A 25,037-nucleotide genomic window follows, 5' to 3' on the forward strand; every position below is an offset into this window, starting at 1 on the left:
GTTTCCAGCTTTGGCAGATGCGGGTGGAGATAGCTGAAGGAGGGGTTGGCAAACCAGCCCCTGCACTTCAGTCACGAGGAACCAGCGAGCAGAGCAGACCACTATTGAGAGTGCCTCCCATAGTGACCATGGCCTGCAAACCTGAAGAAGGATCCATGATATCGACCCAGCCCTATTCGGCCCCAGGAGGCTTCCTGGTACTTCGAATGGCGGGCACAGAAACAGTGGCGTGTCTATGTCTACAGTGCCGACTGCCAGGGGGTGCTGTGAGTACCGCAGCGCGATGCTCGCAATGTGGCCTTCAATATCTGTGGCCAATGCCAACATTCGTGCCGGTCCAGGCCGTAGAGGCAGCGGGAGACGTGGCCATGTTATCGGCGGAACTCCCAGGTGCGCTCTGGAGGGAGTCTGCGGATCCCGGAGCATAGGGATCGGGCTCGGCTATTAAAACTGAGCCGGAGGAAAAGGACAATATCAGATGCAGTGCTGGGCGAGAGACCCACTGGCGGTCGCCGAGCGGAGTGCCCCTCCCCAAGTCGGGGTAGGATTCCTCCGATGAGGAACCCGTGGTGTCTACCGCAGTAACGACCCGACAGCCGGCTCGTGTAGATGATATGGGGGACAACCAAAACTCACTGTGACCGCAAGGGTGAAGGTGTAAACAGCTATTAACGTCTCTAGCACAGATCCAAGCTGGTGCTCAATGGTAAAACAGCAAATCAGGAGCCAAAACAGGAGTACCCGCCGAACTGCAACAAATCCAAGGGACTTCAAAGACCTCTAGTGTTTGAAAGTCTCCCGGAGTAGCGCGGACAGTACCGCGAGAGTACCAGTGACGTTAGCCCTACGCGTTTCGTCCGCGATAGCGGACTTCGTCAGGGAAAAGGCATAACTAATGGCCGTTATTGATTTTTATAAAGTCCCCTTATTAGCACTGACTTAACAGACCTCTTTGGATCTGGGCCTAAGTGAGTAATTCTGTGTTGGAATTTACCAAGAGTGGAAATCCAGACCTCAAATTACAGCTCAGCCGCCTTATAACGCTGTGCTTGGGGTCCAAATAATCACATTGCGTTATACCAGTAAGTGGATTGCGTTAAACATAATGTACAATTGTAAGCATTGTACAATAAAGTATTTAACATACCAACAATCGTGTTGTAAAGTATTCATAAATATGAAAATTGGGAGCCACGCTTGCATCGCGTTATAAGCGGATTCGCGTTTTAACAGGGTTGAGCTGTACCACAATGCATTTCCATCACAATGTTACCACAGAGACCAGCTGCCAATGAACAGTGGTTTGTCAATAACACCCCTAAAGGCTATGAGGTGGGATTTGGTTGAGTGATTAAATATGCAAGCATACGAAGAGTCTAGGACAAATAGGCATGGGAGAAAAATTAAAACAAAAATGTTCCACCTTGTAACAAGGATGTGCCCACCGGGATACTTTCTAAGATGTTGTCTCGGCTGTAAATGGACTGCAGGAATTCTGGGGTGCAGTCGTTGTCATCCAGGATGTGAATCATTACCTGGAAGAACAGCAAAACCAATAACGAACTTAATGAAAGGGACACATACTGGGGCGCATAATGAGTAATGCATTCTGTCCCACTAGTGCAAGAGCAAAATGTTTCAACTTGTAGGACACAAAATATTACAATGATTGTGATTCAGGTCAATCACTTTGCTGCCGGAGGGACCCGCAATGCATTGACAGTAAATGGGTCAATATGTTGTACCAGAAAAGATCTGATAATATATGTGTCCCATTTACAATGACGTTCTCTGAAGGCAGAAGAATTTGCAGCCTTATTCTACACCTGCTAAAGTGGGTGTCCCGGCCATTTTTGGAATTAACCCCTTAAAATGATGTGCCCAGATGTCTCTGAGTATAAGTGACTCAGGCAAACACTGAGCCCGAGGCCTTATGTGCTCGAAAGCCACCATTAATCATAAGAAGACACAAGACTTTTCCATTAGATAAAGATGTCTCTCTATAACTTTGGATGTGTATGTCCATGCATCATGGAACTCACTTTTACAATCCCCCTTCACACAACACAGGGGGGCTTCCCTCAGAGGTGTTTAAGAAGAGTGCTTTCCTCAAAGAGAAGAGTAATATGTCCTGTGCTTTGTTCAGACTGACAATGCTGAACATGTTAGTAGTAGTGTAGATTTGTGGGCTTTACTTTGACTTCATGTCTAAAGTCACGAAAGAAACAAGGTATTTGGAGCTAAGTGTGGAAGTAGTAATTCCAGAGCTAAATGCGATGGTTACTGCAAGCGTACAGGAGCGCAATGGTACTGACAAAGTTGAGACATTAGGGGGTCTCTCCATGGGCGTCCGCAGAAATATTTTCAGGGGGGGGGCATAATTTTAACTAGACAGAGAGAGAGTGGGTGTGGGGGGGTGTGGGTGACGGGGTGGGTGACTGACTGACTCGTGTGTGACTGACACTTGGGTGGGTGACTGACTGACTGTGGGTTGGTGTCTGTATTCATTCACAGACAGACAGACACAAACACACTCAGACTCTCCCTCTCAGACTCTCCCTCTCAGTCTCAGTCTCTCCCTCTCTCCCTCTCAGACTTTCCCTCTCAGACCCTCCCTCTCAGACCCTCCCTCTCAGACTCTCCCTCTCAGACTCTCCCTCTCAGACTTCCCCCCCCCTCAGACACTCTCTCCCCCTCAGACTCTCTCAGCCTCTCTCCCCTTCAGACTCTCTCCCCCTCAGACTCTCTCAGACTCTCTCCCCCTCAGACTCTCTCCCCCACAGACTCTCTCCCCTTCAGACTCTCTCCCCCTCAGACTCTCTCCCCCTCAGACTCTCTCCCCCTCAGACTCTCTCAGACTCTCTCCCTCTCAGACTCTCTCCCCCTCAGACTCCCTCAGACTCCCTCCCCTTCAGAATCCCTCTCTCACTCTCAGACACTCTCTCTCACTCTCAGACACACACACACACACACACACACACACACACACACACACACACACACACACACACACACACACACACACACACACACACACACACACACACACACACACACACATTGTCTGGTGCCACTCTAATGCAGATAGTCCCAAGGTGTAGCCCCATCTCTTTCTTACCCCCTCTCTTCTTCATTCACTCTCCCCCCTAACCCCTCTCTTCCTCACTTCCTCTATTACACCCCCTGTCTCCTCACTCTCCCCCCTCCATCAATTATCCCCCTGACTCAAACCCACTCCCTGAATCCGCCCTCCTCACATTCATTCCCTCCCCCCCTGATCTCACACACACACACACACACTCTCTCACACACACACTCTCACACACACTCTCACACACACACTCTCACACACACACACTCTCACACTCACACACACACTCTCACTCTCACACACACACTCAGACACACACACTCAGACACACACACTCAGACACACACACACACACACACACACACACAGACACAAACTCAGACACTCACAACAGGAGGGAATTGGAGCAGGGGGGGAAACGGAAGGGGGGGGGGCAGGAGCAGGGGGGGAATCAGAATGGGGGGACGACTGGAGCAGGGGGGGAATCGGAACGGGGGGGGGACCTGAGCAGGGGGGAATCGGAACGGGGGGGGACCTGAGCAGGGGGGAATCAGAACGGGAAGGGGGGACCGGAGCAGGGGGGGGGGAATCAGAGCAGGAGGACAAGGGGGAAGCGAGAGTGGCATGGAGCAGTACTCACCTGTCTTGCTCCATGCAGGAAAGGGCGGGCCTCGCTATGCAAGCTCAGATAGAGCTTGCGAGGGCCAAAAAAATAAAAATCCTGGCAGCTTGCCAACACGCGCCAGCCAATCAGGAGACAAGGGATGTTTTTTTTTTTTTGCAGAGACGCGCGCGCTTCCTTGCACATCGTGAGCGCGCTAAATCCTGTCACGCCAGTGCCCTCTATCCCCCACTGTTGGCGGCCCTGGATCCAGGGGGGGGCAAGCGCCCCCCCTCCCCCCTCCTGCGGACGCCCATGGGTCTGTCATAACAACATAACAGCATTTAGGATGAAGCCATTTTGTGTGAATATTTAAATCCGCCATCTTGTCTTGTCTCTGTGAGTCTTAATTTCTGTGTTTCATTTCTGTATAAACAAATGTGTGAAGCAGAGAATGGAATGTTTTTGCTCTTAGCTGACTTTATTGATCCTTCCTCATCCAATCAGCTTCAAATTGAAAGTGTAAACAGGCCAAAGGTTGTGAGAACCCGTGAGATAAACTACAGAGAAAACTGGTTCTCATACAATATGCCAGGTGGCAGAATAGGCACATCCCATTTAACCCCATAATGGTTTCTAGCTGACAGGCAGTTATCCAATATTGTTATGTATTACAAAATGACATCAGCTTTAGTATTGTTATGTATTACAAAATGAGGTCATATTTAGTGACGTGCAAGCCCCCCCATAAAGGGGTGGAGCTTTAGGCTTTAGTGTATAAATATATGGCATACCGTGTTTATTGTTTAGAGGGCTTTTGTTTTGAAGCTGTCTCCGTTGTGCACTTGACTTGAATAAATTCACGTGTTATTCTGTTTCAAAATAAGCTCAGACTGTGTTTCTTATTTACGCTTTTCTCAGTACCTATTCAATATGTTATAAAGACAGCTATATTCATTTTGTATCATTCCTTTGAGAGGAGCTGAACTCTGCCCCAGCATGGAAAAGATATTTTCTCGCCATATTGAAAAGTGGCCAATGTCAACATTTTCAGCCGTTCCTCAAACCCCTCAAGGGCCAATAAAATCCCCTCATCATGCAGCAAAAACTGTATTTTCTCATGGACGATGAGGTAAGCAAATTATTTAAACATACAAGTTATAGTAGTTTGTGGGATTTTTTGTGTAGCTAAACCATGCATTCAAGGTGCAATCCCTTCTACTATCAATTTTTTTTTTTATAAATTCTATTCAAAGTTCAGAAAAACCCTTTGGAACATCAATGTGAACATCATTGCTGCCCAGAACAGAAAAACATGGCAGAAAAGATCACACTTTATTCTGATGCTCTTGCTTAAGAAGGGGAGTTCATAAACATGGAGCATGAGATAAGCAGAGGATTCTGGGAGAAGAAATAGCAACATAAACCAGTCTTCGTAATTCAGTGGTAATCCTTAAAACATTTGTGGTTTTGTGGAATAATATTGGGGTAATACTTGCAATAGCCACTATTAATGTGATGGGTTGTAAGTTGATTTTGGGTGAGCTTGCACCTTCAGTGGGGCAAAACAAACAATTTGCCTATGGCCTTGAGGATGGCAAACAGTCTTATCACCAAAAGACATTAGATAAAAATTGTACAAACCATTCAAAGCTTTTGTTTACCAATGGAATGTTAAAAGTTTCAAAATGATTGAAAATTAAAAATCAAACGTCAAAATAATATGTAAATCAGCTCCATTTAACAAGGCAACACAAAAGTTCAGATAGACAATACAATAGAGACAACGATCATACCTCGGTGACACTGCTGAGTCCACTATCTGTCTCCAGAGCTTTCACGAGCAAGTGATAGAGGTGATGTTCACTCTCAAAATCCACCGCATGTGTCAGGCTCAACTCTCCCCTCTCCTGGTTGATAGCAAACAGGCCACTGGGATTCATGAGCAAGGTGTAGGAGATTGGCTTGCTTTGGAAGGACACAGCTTCGGCAACAGCTATTCTGTACGGAGGGCAAAAGACAGTGGCTCATATTTACTAATCTGTATTATTGCCATAACGCTGCAAGACACTTTACAAGTGAAAAGGCTGTTAGGGTCCTCCATAAGGTATTTTACAGCATAGTACCGCTTAGCAGATATATAGTTACATAATACATGGGGTTGACAAAAGACAAACGTCCATCAAGTTCAACCTATGCTAAATTTAGACAACAGATTCTTTATCCTACAGTATATTTATACTTTCAACAAAAGGCAAACTAAAAACCTCAGTGAAAAATAATCTAATGATATCTCATAAAGGGAAAAATAAATTCCTTCCTGACTCCAAATATTGGCTATCAGATTACTCCCTGGATCAACATCCTTCCCGTGTTTACTTATTTGGTATATCCCTGTATACCTATTCTTTCTAAAAAGATGTCCAACATTTTTCTGAAGATATCTATCGTATCTGCCAGTCTCCACAGGTAATGAATTCCACATTGTAACTGCCCTTACTGTCAAGAACCCTTTACTTTGTTTGTGGTGAAATCTCTTTTCCTCCAATCTAAGGGATGACCTGTGTCGTTTGCACTGCCCTTGGGGTGCCCTTCATTTCAAGCAACGGACTATACCTACATCATGTATCAGGTCACGTAAGGACCTTCATAAATAGGACGCACATTTTATGAGGGTTTGTCCTTTTTAGCCCAAAAATGTTGACACACAAAAAACATTTAAATGTGATGTTAGTACACAGACCCCATGTTTCTACATGACAGCAGTAAGGGTACCAAATTACAAGCTTTACTCGTTTAAACCAAGTATCTGTATTCGCACTATGACGTACGTTTGCTACGTTGCTTGGAGTGTCATACTCACTTCTCCCCCGCCGTGGTGCGTTCTGGTACAAACAGGCTGTATGACATGTTGGTAAACTGTGGAGGCCGAGAACCCGCCAGGATGGAGATAGAAGCATATGGACTTTTCTTGCCATGCTTGTCACTAGCCTGCACTGTGACCGCGTATTCCTTATTCCAAGTCAAAGGCAGACCGGTTGTACTGATGACCCCCGTTTCCTTATCAACTTCAAATCGCTGGTCAGCACCTTGCGAGATATAAAAAGTTGAAACCGTGAGTTTGTTGTTGCATGTACAATTCATAATGTTTGCTGTAGGATTCGTCCGGGATCAGTTATTAAGTGAGGCAGAACTGTAACTAGACATTGATAGCAGGTAAGTACCATCTTACTCACTAAATACTCGTTTACTACTTACTGTAACTCAGGCTAATACTGCTTGTTTAATATATCCAGCAAACCAATTCAAACTACATCCTACAAGTAGGGTGTCCCGAGACCAGGTTTAACTATCAAAGCCACATGTGTCTCCTGTATCATAACAGGGATATTTACAGGTACACTTAAAAAAAAAGGTTACATTTGTTTTTCTTCATTCTCATTCTTTATTTGCTACCAGCACAGTTCTCCTGTAATCAGTTTAGTGATTCTATAAACAAAGCTTGAGAGAAATGATAGTCAAAGACTGAGCCACCTGTGCTGAAGCAGGGATATCCTTACAACCTGACCTTTTGGTGGCCCTTGAGGACTGGAGTGGGACCACCCCTGGTTTATCTGCAAAGCTCTGAAGGTGCTAATTGTTGCATAATGTACATTGGGTGTCACTCACCAAAACAGTAGCTCAGGAAATGGCCAGTAGCGCAGCATACCTGTGAATGCACCTGTCCGTGTTGATCATGTCTTAGAAAGCTTTGCTTACCTTCCATGAGGTAGTAAGATATTCCTCCGCCAGAGCTTTCATCATTGTAGTAATGTGCTAGCAGCTGATATACAAAAGTGCCTTTGGGTGCATCCGGATCCACACGTGCCAGATACGGGAATGGATACATTGTCCACTCTAGGCTCTCCTCTCTTGGAACAACAATCGTTAAGTGGCATATGTACCAGTCACTGTCTGCAAACAGAGGAATGGAGGTTTCAGAAGGAAGCTCAGTGTCACATGCCACGGCCATAAGTAAATGGAATAGGGTTGCCAGTCGTCCCGTATATACAGGACTGTCCCTTATTTCAGTCACTTGTCCCACTGTCCCTGAAAGGTGTGTCTGGACACATAATTGTCCCATATTTTAGTGCCTTGACATGAAATGCCTGAACTTAAAATTACTGTAATGAAATCAGTCATAAAAACGTAATAGATTTCTCCTTAAGGGTAAAAGTTACCTTTTCCGATAGATGTTACCTTACTAAAGTATTAAAATAATAAAGTTAGGACACTGGCCTGGTCATCTCATAATACCATGACACCCAACCCTATAGGCGTTACTTTTTCTCCCACCGCTACTTATTCAGTGCGCGTCTTTCCACGCCCGACCAAGAGCAGAGACGATAAAAACCAAAGAGGGAAAACATACAGTATTGCTAAGTGCAACTTATTTGTGTTTGAATGTGCAGTAAATAAATTGTCTAATATTTTGTATAGCTATTTTGAAGGTCAGTCATTAATGATGTCACACTTTCATACTGGATTTCGGAGTCCCATATTATAAAAACGTACGGGTGGCAACTCTAACATGGGATATCTATTGTACGCAAAGTTATAAGAAATAAGGTAAAAGAACACACAGTACAACCCGTGAGGACATTCTCTTCGCTAGATATGATTCAAAACTGTCCATGCACGATACCAAATACAAACCTAACGAGGGGTTAGTGTTGTAGTTACATTGTAGGACAATGCGGCATATTGAGTTGTAGAGGGTGTCTAATTTGCTAAGGTGAGTTGGGGTACTGTACCAAATACTATGTCCCCATAGTCTATAATTTGCACCAGCATCTGCTGCGCTTTCTAACCATTGGGTTAGGTAGGATTTGTTCCTATAAAGTACACCCAGTTTGGCATAAGGTTTGAATGTCAGAGTACCAATATGCAACACACATGTTAAATGGGATTCAAGCCATATGCCCAGATATTTAAAACTAGCGACAGGGGCTAGAATGGTGTTAGAGTTGGTTCTGATCTGTAGCTCTGTCATTGGTAGCTGTAGAAATGTAGCCTTTGGCGCAGTTGATAACGGTTTTATTAATTGTTTTGTATAATGTAAACACAATAATAATTGTCCATGTTCACACTTAAACACCTATAAATTGACTCCTGGTAAAAGGAGCATGAGCAAATGATGCACATAAAATATTCTTTGTGTTTTGCTTCAATTATGGTGCTAGGCATTTGTTATTGTATTATTTTTCAAATAAAAGGTTGGCAGTAACAATGGAAACCTGCTTTTTGTTTAAAAAAACATTTCTCTAGGTGCGTAGAACGAGGCTGGAAAGCAGCCTGGGGCCCCTCAGCGACGGAACACATGACCGCAGGGACTAGGCTCCCCTCTCTTCCCTCCCCCACACCTTTGGTGCCTGTCCACGTGCTGCTTCCCCTCTCCCCTCCAGCTTGGCTGGATTGCATGCTGTTTCCCCTCCCCTTCCCCAGTCACGGGGGGCGGAGCTAAAGGGATTCAAAGGAGCGCAGAGGAGGGCAGTCTGGTCCCTGAAAAAAAGTTCCCGCCCACCCGTCCCTTTGTTTGTGTAATACCATGACAATCGTATTGTACATATTGTACATGATGTTGTATTTTCTTCTTTTCAGAAATAAGTATACATGGGAAGGATGTTGATCCAGGGAGTAATCCGATTCTTGGAGTCAGGAAGGAATTTATTTTTCCCCTTGTGTTATATCACTGGGGTTTTTTGTTTGCCTTCCTCTGGATCAAAAATACTGTAGGTGAGGATACAGGATGGAGTATCTGTCTGGATTTGGCGTGGGTTGGACTTGATGGACGTAGGTCTTTTCAACCTCATCTACGATGTAACTATGACTGCCATGTTTGAGGTGGGCACTGCATGGCATGTGTTGCCTACGTCATGGCGGCTGTTGGGGGGGTAGGTGTTCGGTAACCTTGCCAGCGGGGGCTCTATGGTGCAGATAAACCTTAAAGCCTTGTGGTGGCTGGGGGTAGCGAGTGGGCAGGGCTCATTTGTGCTTGATTCCCTGGGTCCAGTATTGCTTAACGGCCGGGCCATCGGGCGCCCGGCTTGGTGGGTCTTGCGGGCCGTGGTTGGGGTGCCATCGGGTGCCCAGCTTGGTGGGTGTGCGGGCCGTGGTGGTGTGCCATCGGACGCTCGGCTTGGTGGGTGTGCGGGCCGTGGTTGGGGTGCCATCGGGTGCCCGGCTTGGTGGGTCTTGCGGGCCGTGGTGGTGTGCCATCGGACGCTCGGCTTGGTGGGTCTTGCGGGCCGTGGTTGGGGTGCCATCGGGTGCCCAGCTTGGTGGGTGTGCGGGCCGTGGTGGTGTGCCATCGGACGCTCGGCTTGGTGGGTGTGCGGGCCGTGGTTGGGGTGCCATCGGGTGCCCGGCTTGGTGGGTCTTGCGGGCCGTGGTGGTGTGCCATCGGACGCTCGGCTTGGTTGGTGTGCGGGCCGTGGTTGGGGTGCCATCGGACGCTCGGCTTGGTGGTGGGTGTGCGGGCCGTGGTTGGGGTGCCATCGGGCGCCCGGCTTGGTGGGTCTTGCGGGCCGTGGTGGTGTGCCATCGGGCGCCCAGCTTGGTGGTGGGTGTGCGGACCGTGGTGGTGTGCCATCGGGCGCCCAGCTTGGTGGTGGGTGTGCGGACCGTGGTGGTGTGCCATCGGGCGCCCAGCTTGGTGGTGGGTGTGCGGGCCGTGGTGGTGTGCCATCGGATGCCCGGCTTGGTGGGTGTGCGGGCCGTGGTTGGGGTGCCATCGGGCGCCCGGCTTGGTGGGTCTTGCGGGCCGTGGTGGTGTGCCATCGGGCGCCCAGCTTGGTGGTGGGTGTGCGGACCGTGGTGGTGTGCCATCGGGCGCCCAGCTTGGTGGTGGGTGTGCGGACCGTGGTGGTGTGCCATCGGGCGCCCAGCTTGGTGGTGGGTGTGCGGACCGTGGTGGTGTGCCATCGGGCGCCCAGCTTGGTGGTGGGTGTGCGGACCGTGGTGGTGTGCCATCGGGCGCCCAGCTTGGTGGTGGGTGTGCGGGCCGTGGTGGTGTGCCATCGGATGCCCGGCTTGGTGGGTGTGCGGGCCGTGGTTGGGGTGCCATCGGGCGCCCGGCTTGGTGGGTGTGCGGGCCATGGTTGGGGTGCCATCGGGCGCCCGGCTTGGTGGGTGTGCGGGCCATGGTTGGGGTGCCATCGGCCTTTACCCGGGGGGAGAGCACGCTGGCAGGGTTGGCACTTACCAGGGTTTATTTGTGTAAATAAAGCCGTGGCCTTTGTACCTCCAGACCCTTTGTTGTGTATTTATTTATATGTGGGTTGGGGGAGGGAAGGGGAGCTTCCTCACAGGCTCCAAGGTCATGTAGTTTAAAAATGTTCTTCTAAAGTGGGGACAATAAATCTTTTGTTTTCTTTTCTCTCCGGTGAAAGATGTTTTAATCGCAGACATATTTTAAGACGGAGCACCACCCAGTAGCAAAGTGAACTGGTAGGAGTGATATGTTTAACCTGTGCCCTTATGACATCCCCTTAATTTCTTCTACTCAGTCATACACATGGATATCATCCAAAGGACACATGGTTTAGATATAAAGCTTTAATTACATTTCAGCATTGGATAAATATTATTAACCAAGGCACAAAGGCTTAAAGAAGGGGAGATAAGATGGTTGGTTTACACAAATGTGGAGGTAGATGCTCTAAGTGAGGAAGCCTTTTAGGTATGAGACAACAATAGAGACAAGTGAGCTAAGAGGACACAGCCTTGAGCAGTGCACAAGAGGCAAAAATGTCCGCCCCCAGATACTTTTGCCGCTCTCTCGGGCCTTATGGGAAGTCACATAGCTGTTGCGGTCGCCTCCTTACGTGCCGCCCTCCTTCTGAACTGCAGTGTCAAATGATGTCATGACGTCATGTTACCATGGCAGCGAGACGCCGTGCACCATCACGTTGGTGACGTCGTGACGTCATTTGACGCTGCGGTTCAGCAGGAGAAGCAGGGTGGCAGGTAAGGAGGCGGCCTTAACAGCTGTGCCTATGGGGGCGGCGGATTTTCAAATCTGCCGCTTAGTGGGAGCGATGTGTAAAATAGCAAATTAAGTGAGCTGACAAGAGAGAGCATATCATTGGCATTAACTTAGGTTAACGCATCGTTAAGTCAATAACGGACCTCTATGCATCTACCCTCCCTAACATGCAAATCCTGCTAAGTGCAAGCACTGTCAGGCCCAATCTGAGTTTTCCCCACATCAGTAGCTTCCTTGAGTGACAGGGGTGGAGGTGGGACAAGGCCTGTGTTCTGCTCAATCCTGGGCTCAGACCTTGTACCTTCCCCTTCTGTATTAGGGAAGCTGCAAACCTAAATTAGTCAGTCTTGTCTCGCCCTCTGGGGTGGGACTATAACCTGCAGTCCCCATAAAGTGGCTGTGACAAAGCAAAGGCAGCTGGAAAGGCCTCAAAACTCCAAGCTGAACCAGGTCTGGGACCATAGAGAAGTCTGTAATCAATGTATATCCATTGAATGCTGGTTGCTGAATAAAGGATGTTCAACTATAACCTGGTCTCTGAGTCTGCAGTCTATCAGAGAGAGTAGGAAGGAGTTCTTCCGCAGGGATTGCCTCCAGCACTCCTGGAGTCTACTGAAGATGGAGGCGCTGGCATCAGTAGAGAAGGAACTATGCGATCACCTCAAAAGCCTGTCCTGTTTCCCCAACAACATCGACGGAACCTCAGCTCTCCTGCAAGCCAACAGGTATTATGAACCACTACACACCCGGTAGCGACACCATCTTCCATAGGGTGGGGAAGAGGGGCTACATATATATATATATGTATATCTTTGTTTATATTACGCTCACAGTGTACTCAACACTTTACAAAAGAGACGGTACAGTACAGGGAATTCTAAAACAATAAGTGCAACACACAAAATCAGACAATCGGAAAGGAAATCCCTTCCCTGGAGACCTCAAAGTAGCTGAAGAAATAAGTGCAGAAGATGGCAGTCCAGGGCCGGCTTGATGGCGGTGCAGTCGGTGCCACTGCACCGAGCCCCGTGGTTACAGAGGCACCGCACTCTTCCCCACAACGATGAAATGAATTGCCGGGTGAGAGCGCAGGGCCTCCGTAACTCTCTTACCTTCTCCTTCGCGATGTCTACCTGCAGGGTCCCTCATCATGGCACCGCGATGTCAAATACCGTCGCGTTTCCATGACAATGGGACGTCACGCAATGCCACATTGATATGATAATGGGATGCTCTGTGGCACAGCGTTGCCATGGCAACGTTACATCTCATGACGCAACGTGACACCTCATGACGTAATGGATTGCACTGTTGGTAGCAGCAACTGTGGGTGTGGGACAGCAACCATGATTGTAGGCTATTGAAATGCTTCATTTAAGAGGTGAATTTTAAGTGTAACCCTCCTTACCCAGCTCTAAAGGAGGTTACTGTACATCAGATTAACTATACACATTGGTAGTGCTCAATCTCTCGGGTCTTTGCAGCGTGCTGGGTAGGTGCAGGCGTGAATAAGCAGAAGAGAAAAACATGGGCGCCAGGAGCTTTTAGAAAACAAAAAGGTGCTTTATTTGACAGTGGTCAATAATACTCCACAGGTATTGACATGCTTGGTAGTTGACAGAAAACATATAGAAAACAATATATTTCAATAGCTCTAAAAAGGCCTAAACCACATGTCCCGTTACTGTCTGCCTGCTGTTTTATTACGCATTTGCAGAATATTTTCCTGAACAACCCCAATGATGAACTACATATGCTTAAATATATATAACTCATTCCTCACCTACTTTAAACACTTCCGTACTTACAACGTACTTTATTTTAATGGCTTTATTTGTGGAGGGACCTGCAATGTGTTTGTCTGTAGATCCTTCTGGCTGCAAAGAGACAAAGTAACTACTTGTGCCTTCATGTTACATTGTATGCACCGTCTTCTTAGCCACAGTAGTCATATCGTTGTGGAGGTGCTGCAAATTGTAATATGCTATATTTTATTGAGATAATTATTACAATATAAATCCCCTCCAGACGTTGTAATAATGCAGACTTAACCCAGGGATAGCATTTCTTTCATTTCCCACAGGTTCCTACAAGTGAAAGAATGATTGCTATTTTTATTCTGTTTGGTGCCTGTGGTTTCTAAGCCACGAGATGGACACTGTTTAATGCCACAAGCTGAACGCTGTTTTTAAGGTCCGTCTATTTTATTAAAGGAAAAATGTTACCAAGACCACACAAACAGGGATAAACAGAATAGCAAATTATCTCTTTGCAGCCATTGATTTGGCTGTTACATATGTTATGCTTTGTCTCTGTACACAATATACGTGCTGATGTGACCCAACAGGCAATCACTCAGGCGTAAAACATGGGTTAGGAAATTCCCTGCCACAAAGAGCTTACAATCTAAACATATCAAACGAGCCTCAAACACCTCTGGCATCTAAGGGAGAGGTTTACTAAGCTCTGATAAAGAGTATCCAAGGCCGAGACCACGTAATGTACCATTCACATCAATGGTAGCTAATGCAGAATTGTGTTCCTATCCCCCTTATCGGAGCTTGGTGAATCCCGGGCAAAGAATCCTGGGGCAGTGAGCAACAGCTGGATAAAAGTAAAGCCAAGACAAGCACAATACTAACACAAAAGGGGTTGCGTTAGTAATCATTACCCCTTTTCATGTCGGAGATGCCAGCAACACAATGTGTTGTGTGTTGATCGCAATGCGGACACTGAAGGGATAAACTTAAAGTAAAGGAAAATAAATGCAGATATGATACAAATGCTGACATAGATAACATGACATAAAAAAGGTAGTGTTGCAGGAAATTCTATTATGTTGACATAGGGGTATGGAACTAAATACAATTAATAACCACTGATATAAGTGGAAAATACACCGAGATTAGAGGAGAAGATGTAAAGATAAGATATAGAAGCATACTTATACGTGCTGATGTCTCCAGATACAATTACCTTGGTCCACAGACTAATTGCAAACAACAGGACTATAGGTACCTAAAGTACATTTGCCCACATACAGGGTGGAATGATTTTGATGTTCAAAATCGGATGTAATGAAATACAGGAAACAATCATCTTACTGTAGAAACAAAGGAGCAGTCGGTTGCTGTATTTTATGTCTGAACAAAATAACTTCTTTCCATACACTAAAAGACCCCTGAAATGAGCTGAATCTGCTGTGAACGTTTGCTTGGGGTTTCCAGCGCTGGTGTTCCTCTCATTCCTTCATTATGTGTGTGTGTGGAGGAAAGGCAGAGTTCTGTCTGGAGCACATCTTGTTACATGTGAGCACATTGATGGTGCGTCTCCGCTCAGCAGCTTGTGACTGGTGCAACATGCTTATAGGTGTCCCCACTACACATGGTCCTTACTGCTCGCTAGTTCCTACCCCTACCCCAGTTAAGACATGGAACTACTGTAGGAAGCAAAGTCAACGAAATGCAGAGGAGGAACCTCGTAGAGTTAGACCGTTAAGTGGGAGAATCTAGTTCAAGATAAACGGATCAGTTACATCTGATCTGAGGGACAGGGGTCCTGAATTAGCTGGAGACCATGGACAGGCAGAAATGCCTTGTACTACTGTCAGATGTGTGGGGTGGAGCACAAACTATTCCCAATGGATCACGCACTAAGTACAGTCAAAACTGGAAGTAATCCAGGGTTGTTTTCTTTAACCTTTTAGGTGCCCATAGAGTGTTCTGAGAACAGCACCGAGGACAAAAACAACTTGTTATTCACTAAATTATATTTCACGTGATAAAAGTATGTTTGGCGTATGATTAAAAAAAAACTTTGGGAAGTTACTTTTCTAGTGCTTGCGTTGCCTCATGATCCCTCCACCACTTAATGGGTAAGTGTCCTGAGTCACTATCTGTGTTGTAGAAGATAAGTGAAATTACAAGGCCAGTGTGGGGGGAGAGGGGGGTGGCGAACGAAGACACAACATTAATTTAACTTCAACTATTTAACAACTGTGGAGAAATGTTGCTTTAGCTCCTGCAATATTCAGGGAAATGCAGCATTTAGAATTAAAGAGACCAAAGCTAATCCGAGATGCAAGTCTAACGGGGATAGATATATTTTATAAATGCTAGAAATGGAGAAGCAGCAGGGCTTGAAAAAAACAGAGCTTACCTTCACCAGTCCACTAATATTGTCACTAATATTGTCACTTGCCCGCAGTGCTGCAATGATAACAGCACCTGTGGCAGAGCTGTCAATCACAGCTGTACCTCTCAAAGCTGCACCCCACAATGCTTTGCATAGCGCTGTACCACTAATGCTGCCTTTATACACCTGACATGGTCCTCCCCCCACTGAGCCTTGCCACCAAACGTTGCATTGCCGACCTGAGGAAGAGAGAGAACTCTGGAAAGCTTGTCTTATACTGTAATTTCAATTGTTAGACCAAATAAAAAGGTATCCCCTAATACTGAAGTACTTATTAATTCTGCACTATCAAACTGGATTAACAGGGCTACTTCTACTTAATTCAAAAATTGTTTCCACAGGTCATCCCTCATTTTTCGATTGTTGCGGAGTAGCTTTTTTGAGCGCTCCTGAATAATTCAGTGCTTAAAGCTGCAGTTCAGTCAATATCCTGCATGTGTGTTTTTTTTAATAAATCAGTTCTGCAGTAAGAAAAAATACTTTTAGCATTTTCTGTTTTTAAAAAACAACTTTGAAAGACCAATTTTCTTGTATTCTATTTTAACAGCCATTTGCTAAGGCACTGCCCCTTCATGTCCTGTCACAAGCTCTGGCACACCCCTTTGTCAGCCCTGCTCTCCCTCTTGCACATGTCAGTGCAGGAGTGCTCATGAATATTCATAAGCTTCCACTGACTGACAGAAGCAGATGAAAAACATATGCCATATCTAAAGATGTTGCCAAATTTTGCCGATCAATACATGGAGAACGAATTGACTGGCAGCTATACAGTTCTTTAGGTAATTAGAGATTGCCCACATGAAACTATTGAATTAAAAAAAAATAATAAAAAAAAATTGCTCTGAAGCAAAATTAGGGGCCTCTACAGCAGGATATACTGGATCTAATCCCTTCCCAGTTAGGCCACATCCATAGTGTGAGCGACCGCAGCACGAACAACAGACCGCACCTCTATGAGGCAGGCCATAGAGCACGCAATGGCGCGGCAGCGTTCTCAGCCGACAAAAAAATGAGATTTTGTCGCATGATGGTCGGGTCACGTGAACGGTTCAGCCAATGAGGGCGAACCAGTCTCGTAATGTCATCCCCGTCGCTGTGGATCTCAGGCCACAGATTGCTCGGCCGACAGGCGTGTGTGACGTCATGCGCTCTGTCGCGCACGCGCCCACTATATCCGAGGCCTTACGTCTCACCCCTGGGTGAGTCACTTTTTGACTGGGTGCTTCCCAGAACTGCAATCTCTCTTCAGGATGAAACAGCCTCTCACATGGTGTACACAAGGGCAGCACAATCTAAAAGTCTGAACTTCTTCATATCACCAACAAAACTAAAATCCAGTAGCTGAGCCCAAATAACATACATTTTGTTGTAATCATAGTCATACTGGTCAACATATGAAATATTGTGAAATATCTCTTTATATTCCATTGACTTGCTTTAGGCCAAAGGGTTGTTCTGTTCATTGAGAAAGTTGACTAGTAATTATTTGAACAAATTATGAGAGTCTCCTCCATAAATAGGCAGGCTTGGTCGTTATAACCATACTGTAGTAACAATGCAGCATATTTTATGGAAACAAGAATTTTATCAATATCTTCTGGCTGAAAAACATGTGCAGAAAACAGCATCAGATTGGATTTTTGTTCTTTAATAAATCTGGTGCTGTTGTTGTGAATACTCCCCTAGGTCAAATGAAATATGCATATAAACCCCATACACTCTCCTATTGGCCAACATCTGAAAGCTTTGTGGACCTTTGAGATTAAAGATTTCACATGTCTTACATTCACTTGCATTGGAATGAGTGGGTTATTCCCAGTGAGACAGCAGAAAGAAGTGACATTTTACAGCTAAATAGGTATCTCCTTTATAAAAAGGGAGAGTTGACTGTTATGACCTTTAATATATACAAGACAATAAGACTGCAGCTAGGTCGACCAACTGGCCTTAAGCCCAGTTGCTAAACTCTGTCCGTGTGTGGAATCTTGGGGTTGTCTTTGACTGTGACTTGACCCTTGAACATCAGGTGTCAGCCGTGATCAAATCTCCATTCTTCCACCTAAGGAATATAGCCAGGATTAAGCACTTGATCCTCAAAGAGGCTCTTACCACATTTGTCCATGCCTTTGTGTCCTCAGACCTGGACTACTGCAATGCACTCTACCAGGGTCTTTTGGAAACAGAGCTGCAGCCCCTGCAGATGGAGCAGAGTGCTCCAACCAGGTTCTTAACTAACCAGACAGTTCTTGCCACATGACTCCTGTTCTCCATTCTCAGCACTGCCTGACCAGGGTCGTAAGTATCTGAAAGAGTTTCTAGTTCCCTACACTCCCATTCGTTCACTTGGATCTGCAGATGAAGGACTCCTAACACTTGCCAGAAGGTCCTTGACTTCTATTGGGGCCCGAGAGTTTAGCCACTTTGCTCCCACTCCCTGGAACAGTCTGCCTCGTACAGTTCGAGAGGCCCCCTCTCTGGAAAAAAATAAAAACAGGCTCAAGACCTACCTGTTTACTCAGGTATTTAATTATTCAACCACAACCTTTTTGGCATTTAATAATTACAGTACCCAATCTTTATTCTTTCTTCCCTTGTATGGTTTCTCTTTTATAACCTTAAATATTTTCCTCTTTTTTTTCCTTTTTGTAACTGAAGTTCTTTAAGTCCCATTGGGAGAAATGCGCAATATAAATACAGTTATTATTAATATATGGAAACAAAAGAAAACAGCGCACAACGCCAAATAGTGAAGCAAATTCAACAATATATTATAGAATTAAAAAGGGGGTAATATATCTGCGTACATGAAAAAAGTTGGTAAAAGGCATGTAGTGTGTATCACACTGTTTACCACTCGGCAGCTGTTAGCTGTAGATTCAGGTGCTTGCTTCCCTCTGCTGCTGCAGCTCAGTTGATTCTGGGGCAGGACGTCAGTCTTTTCACTCCCAAGGGGATTTCCCTTCATGCAGCCAGGTTCAGCAGCTGGTACTGGGGCTCGGTGAAATCGCTCCTGCTTCCTGGCCGATATGAAGCTGCTCCTGTACCTCGGCAGGTGTATCCTCTGCACAGAGGTGAAAACGCAGCTTGCTGGGGTGCCCTCAGCGTGCCACGATGCCGCTCCGTCGCGGGACGCTGTGTAATGACGTCACTGTCTACACAGCAGTGGTGGATTCAATAGGGAAGTTTGAACAGTCTTACAAAGTCTCTCACAAGTGTCCAAAACAGCACACAGGATGAAATAAAAACAGGACAGGCCAATACATAGACAAAGGCCAATGTAAGCAGATATAAGGCAATAGAATGTTACATCCAACTAGTTTCGTAGTTTCGTAGCACGTTCTATAGTGCCAGCGCGCGTGCTACGCCGTGCGCGCGGATTTTTAGTTGGCTGACGTAAGTCAGCCTTTCTATAGAAGGGCCGCGCGCGCACGGCAGGGAGACGGGAGCCGACAGACAGCGGCGAAGATGAAGAAATTAATCTTTTCGCGCCGCTGCCTGCGCTCAAATGTATGTATGTGTGTGTATGTGTGTATGTATTTATGCATGTATGAGTGGATATGTGTTTGTATGGATGTGTGTGTGTGCGTGGTTGCGTGCGTAAATAACTGCAGAAGGTAAAAAAATATTTATTAAAGTTTTTTTTCTTTAAAAAATAATCTTATCTAGGACTTACTTTCACTCACACAACCCATGCACACACATATACTCACACATACCTACACACACATACACACACATATACCTTACCTGCAGCTCCCGGCACTATATACACGAAAAGCATGCGGCACGTGCACGCGCGTTCGCATAGGAACGCACGACCGCATGCTGTATATTACAGCCCCAAGGCAGTTTCTGACATTTGATGCACTATGTTAGACTAACTCCGCTTCAGATAGGGAGGATTTTTGGTTCAAATAAAAGGCAAAAAGAATGGCACCGAGAGACGCAGACTGTGATGCATCTCATTATGATCTGTGCACCGTGTACCTCCTCCTCAACTCCTCCTACTCACACTCCCCAAAGTGCAGATTGGAGAATAATGCTTTGATATAGAGGTGCAGCATGAAAAAGACACACGTTAATCCTGTTCTATGTCTTCGGACATGTCAACTCTCACTGATTTGGAGTCAGTCCCACCGGTTTTGAGCAGCAGCGGTGGTCTCATACACTTTAGTGGAGTTTAGCTGCCAAAACAAAATCAGTATTTTTCCATAAAAATGCATTTTTTTTTGTGTCCAGAACACCAAAATGTAACTGATTTTGATGACATCCCTGTGCATTTCTCCAATAGATTGGGAGTTCTTCAGTGGAAAATAATCCCCGCTCACGCCTGGGACTTCTGCCCCCCAAAATAATATGGACAGTGCTACGTACACTGCAACACCAAGTTAAACAAAGTAACGTTATCATTAAAATAACTGAGTATATTGTATTTGTAGCCCTCTTTCCCCCCCCTTAAGTGAGATTGGGGTGTGTAGGTGTATCTGACTACTTCTCAGTGTGGTGCTATACCTGTTGGCTCACAGGAGGGCTGAGCTTCCGCCACGGGGAACCTGGGGCATTTATACTAGGGGTACTTACTTCCAACGATGCAGCGCCTCCACCTGCGATGGCTCCCACCAGAGGGGGAGTGGTTCCTCGCAGGACAATCACAATAATCGATACTCACACAGATATATATATTAACTAGGGACTTTACTGAACATGCAAGAAAACAGATCACAGCAATATCATCATAACCTGTGTCCCTCTCTAGAGGAGACACTTACTGCGTCGCGCAGGACGCTTCCCCAACACTAGGTGATCCCACCCAGTGTCCCGAGAATCCCCACCCAATGTCCCGCACTCTAGTAGAGAACGTGGGTGACTGCGCAGTCACTAAGAACTACTAGGCCTGTTGGTGCACATATATATATTGAATACCTTCCGAGCACTCCGATGCTCGGGTCCGCAACAATCTTCTCAAAGGGTCAGACGTGCGATGCATCCGTCTGATCCTTTCCAGGTAATATTCTCCAGGACCCCAAAGTGGGTCCAACCGCTTCACGGGAACAGCAACCAATCACGGCAACAGCAACCGAATCACGGGAACAGCAACCGCCGCTATATCCCTATCTCGCTAACGGGCAGTAGCGTGACAGGAACCCTAGCCTAGGGCCTGTCCCTGATGTACCGCAACCTGAGGTGAATTGGGGTAAACTCCTAGGGCCTGCGGGGTAATAACCTGCGCCACTCCCCTAACTCGTCCCAGTCCTGACTCTTACTGAACACTAACACTAGCAGCTACGCACTGCAAACTTCGTAACGCGTACAGCAACTTGCTGCACACTAGCACTATGCCTTCTTGTCAGGCCTCACAGCACTGCCAGCCGTGACCCTGACAAGACAGCACTCACACGCACTAAGGGAAAGCGTCCCTATCTGGGGCCGTCCCTCAGCACTTACCCACTAACCTGGTGGGGAGTTGAGGCCTTACTTGGGATGTGGGGGACCTTACTCGATGCAGGAGCTGCACATGCTCTCTGCACCCTTCCTTCCCTCACAGCTCCCCAGCTCCAACTGCCGTTCTCAGCGCGCGAAATGTATCTTATTGCTCCCTCTAGAAATCCTTGGCCCTTATTGGCCACACGGAGGCACCTGATGTGCTTGCCCCTAAGCCTCATGGGAGTTGTAGTCCCGTGGAGGCTGCAAATACATTGGGGCCGCGTGCGCGCCTTCCCTGCGCCTGCGCGAATCCCTAATGGCCGTCGCAACCTCTCTTGAACAGTCCCTGCCCCCGCGCATGCGCGACCTCTCTGGGGCTTTGGGGTTCTTTCTGCGCATGCGCGATCACTGCGCATGCGCGAGTAGCGGCAATGGCAGCCCCCGCTAACCGGGTGCACCGCCGGGACTCTCAGTGCTCCCTGCACTGGCCCCCACCTTCGCATTGTGCCGCCGGAGCTCCAGGGATGCCGAGCGCTCCCTGCACTGGCCCCCACCTTTGTGAACAGCCTGCGGGTCCGTCGCTGCCTCCGACGGCACCCGCGACCGCGCTGACACAAAGGAGAGGGGGTCTCTGGTGGTCTAGGGGCATCAATGCTACATATTTATTATTCACACTGTATACAATTCCAAACAATTCGGACATCAAATAATTCATTTTTTTTTTTTTTAAACCTCAAAGAAGGGATGGATCAAAAACATGACCTGACCCTAGAGGTCAAAGGGTTATATCTCTCTATCCTGTTTCCCTGCTGAGGGAGCTGGTTCAAAGCATGTGTAAATGTGAGGGGCACGACCTCCAATCAGGTGCAGACAGCGGGAGCCTGGTGCACATAAAGCATGAAACCATCCTAATGACCAAGGTTGTTTGGGGGAAGAGCCAGGTTTCACGTAAGCAATGTAATGTCAGCAACACTCCGTAAATCACACAATCGCTTCCATCACAATAATAACCTAGCTGTTGTGCCATCCTGTGCGGCTATGTCTGGGACACACTACAATAATATCAGAGGGGGGTTTGAATTTGAAAGGTCCAACCAATGCATCAAAAAGAAAAGCATTTGAGGAAACCACAGGAATTGTTATTTTGTAACATCATCTTTAGAAATAATTGTGTAGACTTTTAATCAAGCAACAGCCAAAACACTGCAATTGTCCGGAGTGCATGTGACCGCGCTTGGGGACCGACGTACTTAAAGTTTATTACAATTGAGAGTTTTTTTATTTTCCATTAATATTTAGTGAACATTTGGAAAGAGATATATATATATGTACAACAAAAAGCAACAGCCAGCACTCAAAGCAACAAATGTAAAGTCAAGGTGCATGCTCCATAGAAATCAATATAGAAACCCTGTCTTCCCATAAGAGAAGGCACAAAAGCAGCAACACTCAGATAAGCAAAAAGACATGTACTAGCAGTGACAAAACAGCACACTATAAACCCAACGTTTCGGTCCTGGTAGGACTGAGGAAGGACCGAAACGTTGGGTTTATAGTGTGCTGTTTTGTCACTGCTAATACATGTCTTTTTACTATATCTGAGTGTTGCTGCTTTTGTGCCTTCTCTTATGGGAAGACAGGGTTTTCATATATATATATATATACACACATATATCTTTACAAATACTACAAATAAATTAAAATATGTACCCTTTATTCTTTGTCCTCAAAGCATGCTTCTCAATATATCAAAAATTAGACTCCGTTTCAGTTCATTTATCAAAGTTTCCTGCGGCAGAACCAGGGCAACAAACTTGACCGAACTAATTAAGTAAAAACATTCACATTGAAATCAATGGGATTTTTCCCTTTGATCAACCACACAGTATTCCTGCACCAGTTTTGCCTACATGACAATTGAATAAGTGACTCACAATTTGTAAAAACGGCAGTGAGAATTCTTCCTCAGATCTATCAAAGGTAAAAATCCCATTGATTTGAATGGAAATATTTTTCCTTGGTGCACTTAGTGCAGCTTACTTGCCCTGGTTTTGAAGCTGGCAATAAAAGGGTCATTTTATTAGCCACCACTTCCATGATCGTCTCTTGCTTGAAGTGACTTAAATCATTGTAAAGTCATTGTATGCTTACACTGGTGCCGCACCCACACACCCCGCAGTCCCAGATACTGCTGTTGTAACTTATTTAAATAGAAGGCATTTTTGCCTCTCTCCAAAGATGGCCTCCGGGCAGCTTCCTACATATGAGCTAATGGAAATGGTGACATCAATGGTCACAGATGCTGACTGCCTTGTAACTAACTTCCTGTCTGTGGCCATTTTGAGATCCAGAATGCGCTGCTACATTAGAGGAGAATCTCTTTAACAGGTGGTAAGACACTGCCAATCCCGCACCGAGTGACTCCCCGACTAAAGAAAGGAAGTAATGGAGCAGCAAAGGTCATTGGTTTGAGTGCAAAAAGAGGTTGATATCTCTGCATTCTCTATTGGGGGATATTGCATGTGCTCTTTTAGTATTAACACCTAAACTGCTTGTGGAAAGAGCAACATATTCCAGTCCTTCCAACAGCCAATTCAGATAATTAAAGCATCAGTTCCTCCTACATTGGTTTTTTTAACCCCCATCTATTTTTACAGGGTGGGAACCAGAGGTCTCTTTGAACCAAACACCACTATTTTCAGCTCTGGGGACACCTCCAGTGCCCGTGATACTTAACAGTGAAGTTACCCTTAGGGTAAACAAAATGGCTCCCAAATCTTGGGTCAATAGGAAGATGCAACAGCATCAGTTTTGGCTTCCTATTGGATGTCCATTTAAACCCCGTTTAAAAAAACAGGAAGTAATGCCGGTAACTTCACCAGTAAGTATCTCTGTAGCCAAGGGGTTCCCAGAGCTGAAAACAGTGCGGTTCAATATATTAAAAGATTGATCAGAAAGATCAAGAAAAGACCCTCCAAAGATGCACTCTATGATAATAGTGTACTGATATGTGACTTATTCAGCCAGCTTATGTTCTCTCTAGAGTAGGGTCCGTTTTAAAATCACAAAACAATAACATTTTATTACATCCAAAAAATTGTGTGACACTATGAAAAAAAAATATATAAAAATCTTAAAATCCCCGTAACGGAGCAGTAGAAATTCTCTTTGGTATAGCGACCATATTTTGACCATATAGGTTTTAGCTCAATTTCTACTTCGACATCCAAATAGGTATTACATCCAATTGTATATCATTTGTTAACTCTTTGTGACACTAGGTATATGACTGCTTGTCTATAGTTATTAGTCCATATAATTAGACCATAAATATTAAATTTTGACACAAATAGACTGTTTTCACAGTCACAATATGTTAACACTTATATTAGGGACTTGCTTGTGTGTCTGAATATGTGGTGGGTATAAAGACATATATAGTACCCAGTGTCTCTGCAAATTATGTACAGATTCTGCCACAATAGGTCAGGATAATAAATCAAATACATATAAGCCTTATAGCAATAATTAGCGTCTCCCATATAAAGATTCTTGCCTATAAGTGATATAACATTGTTTTCATAGATGGATATTCATCTGTGGCTCTTAATATATTCGGAGCACATTAAATCACAGTGTAGACATCCACATTTATATTGTGTTGTAATTCCACAGTAAGAAATTGTGATTCTGCCTCGGCG

General features: G+C 45.8%; 1 protein-coding gene across 1 annotated transcript in view; it reads right to left on the reverse strand.

Moving 5' to 3' along the window:
* LOC142480740 (neural-cadherin-like) overlaps nt 1-25,037 on the reverse strand; it is a 149,530-nt gene that overhangs the window by 111,209 nt on the left and 13,284 nt on the right. Inside the window, exons 2-5 of the mRNA XM_075582702.1 lie at nt 7,452-7,646; nt 6,556-6,781; nt 5,489-5,693; nt 1,424-1,535 (exon numbers count right to left, since the gene is read on the reverse strand). Coding sequence (XP_075438817.1) covers nt 1,424-1,535; nt 5,489-5,693; nt 6,556-6,781; nt 7,452-7,646 — 738 coding nt within the window. The remainder of the gene's footprint in view (nt 1-1,423; nt 1,536-5,488; nt 5,694-6,555; nt 6,782-7,451; nt 7,647-25,037) is intronic.

Source organism: Ascaphus truei, chromosome 2, assembly GCF_040206685.1.
Source record: "Ascaphus truei isolate aAscTru1 chromosome 2, aAscTru1.hap1, whole genome shotgun sequence".
Classification (NCBI taxonomy): Eukaryota; Metazoa; Chordata; class Amphibia; order Anura; family Ascaphidae; genus Ascaphus; species Ascaphus truei.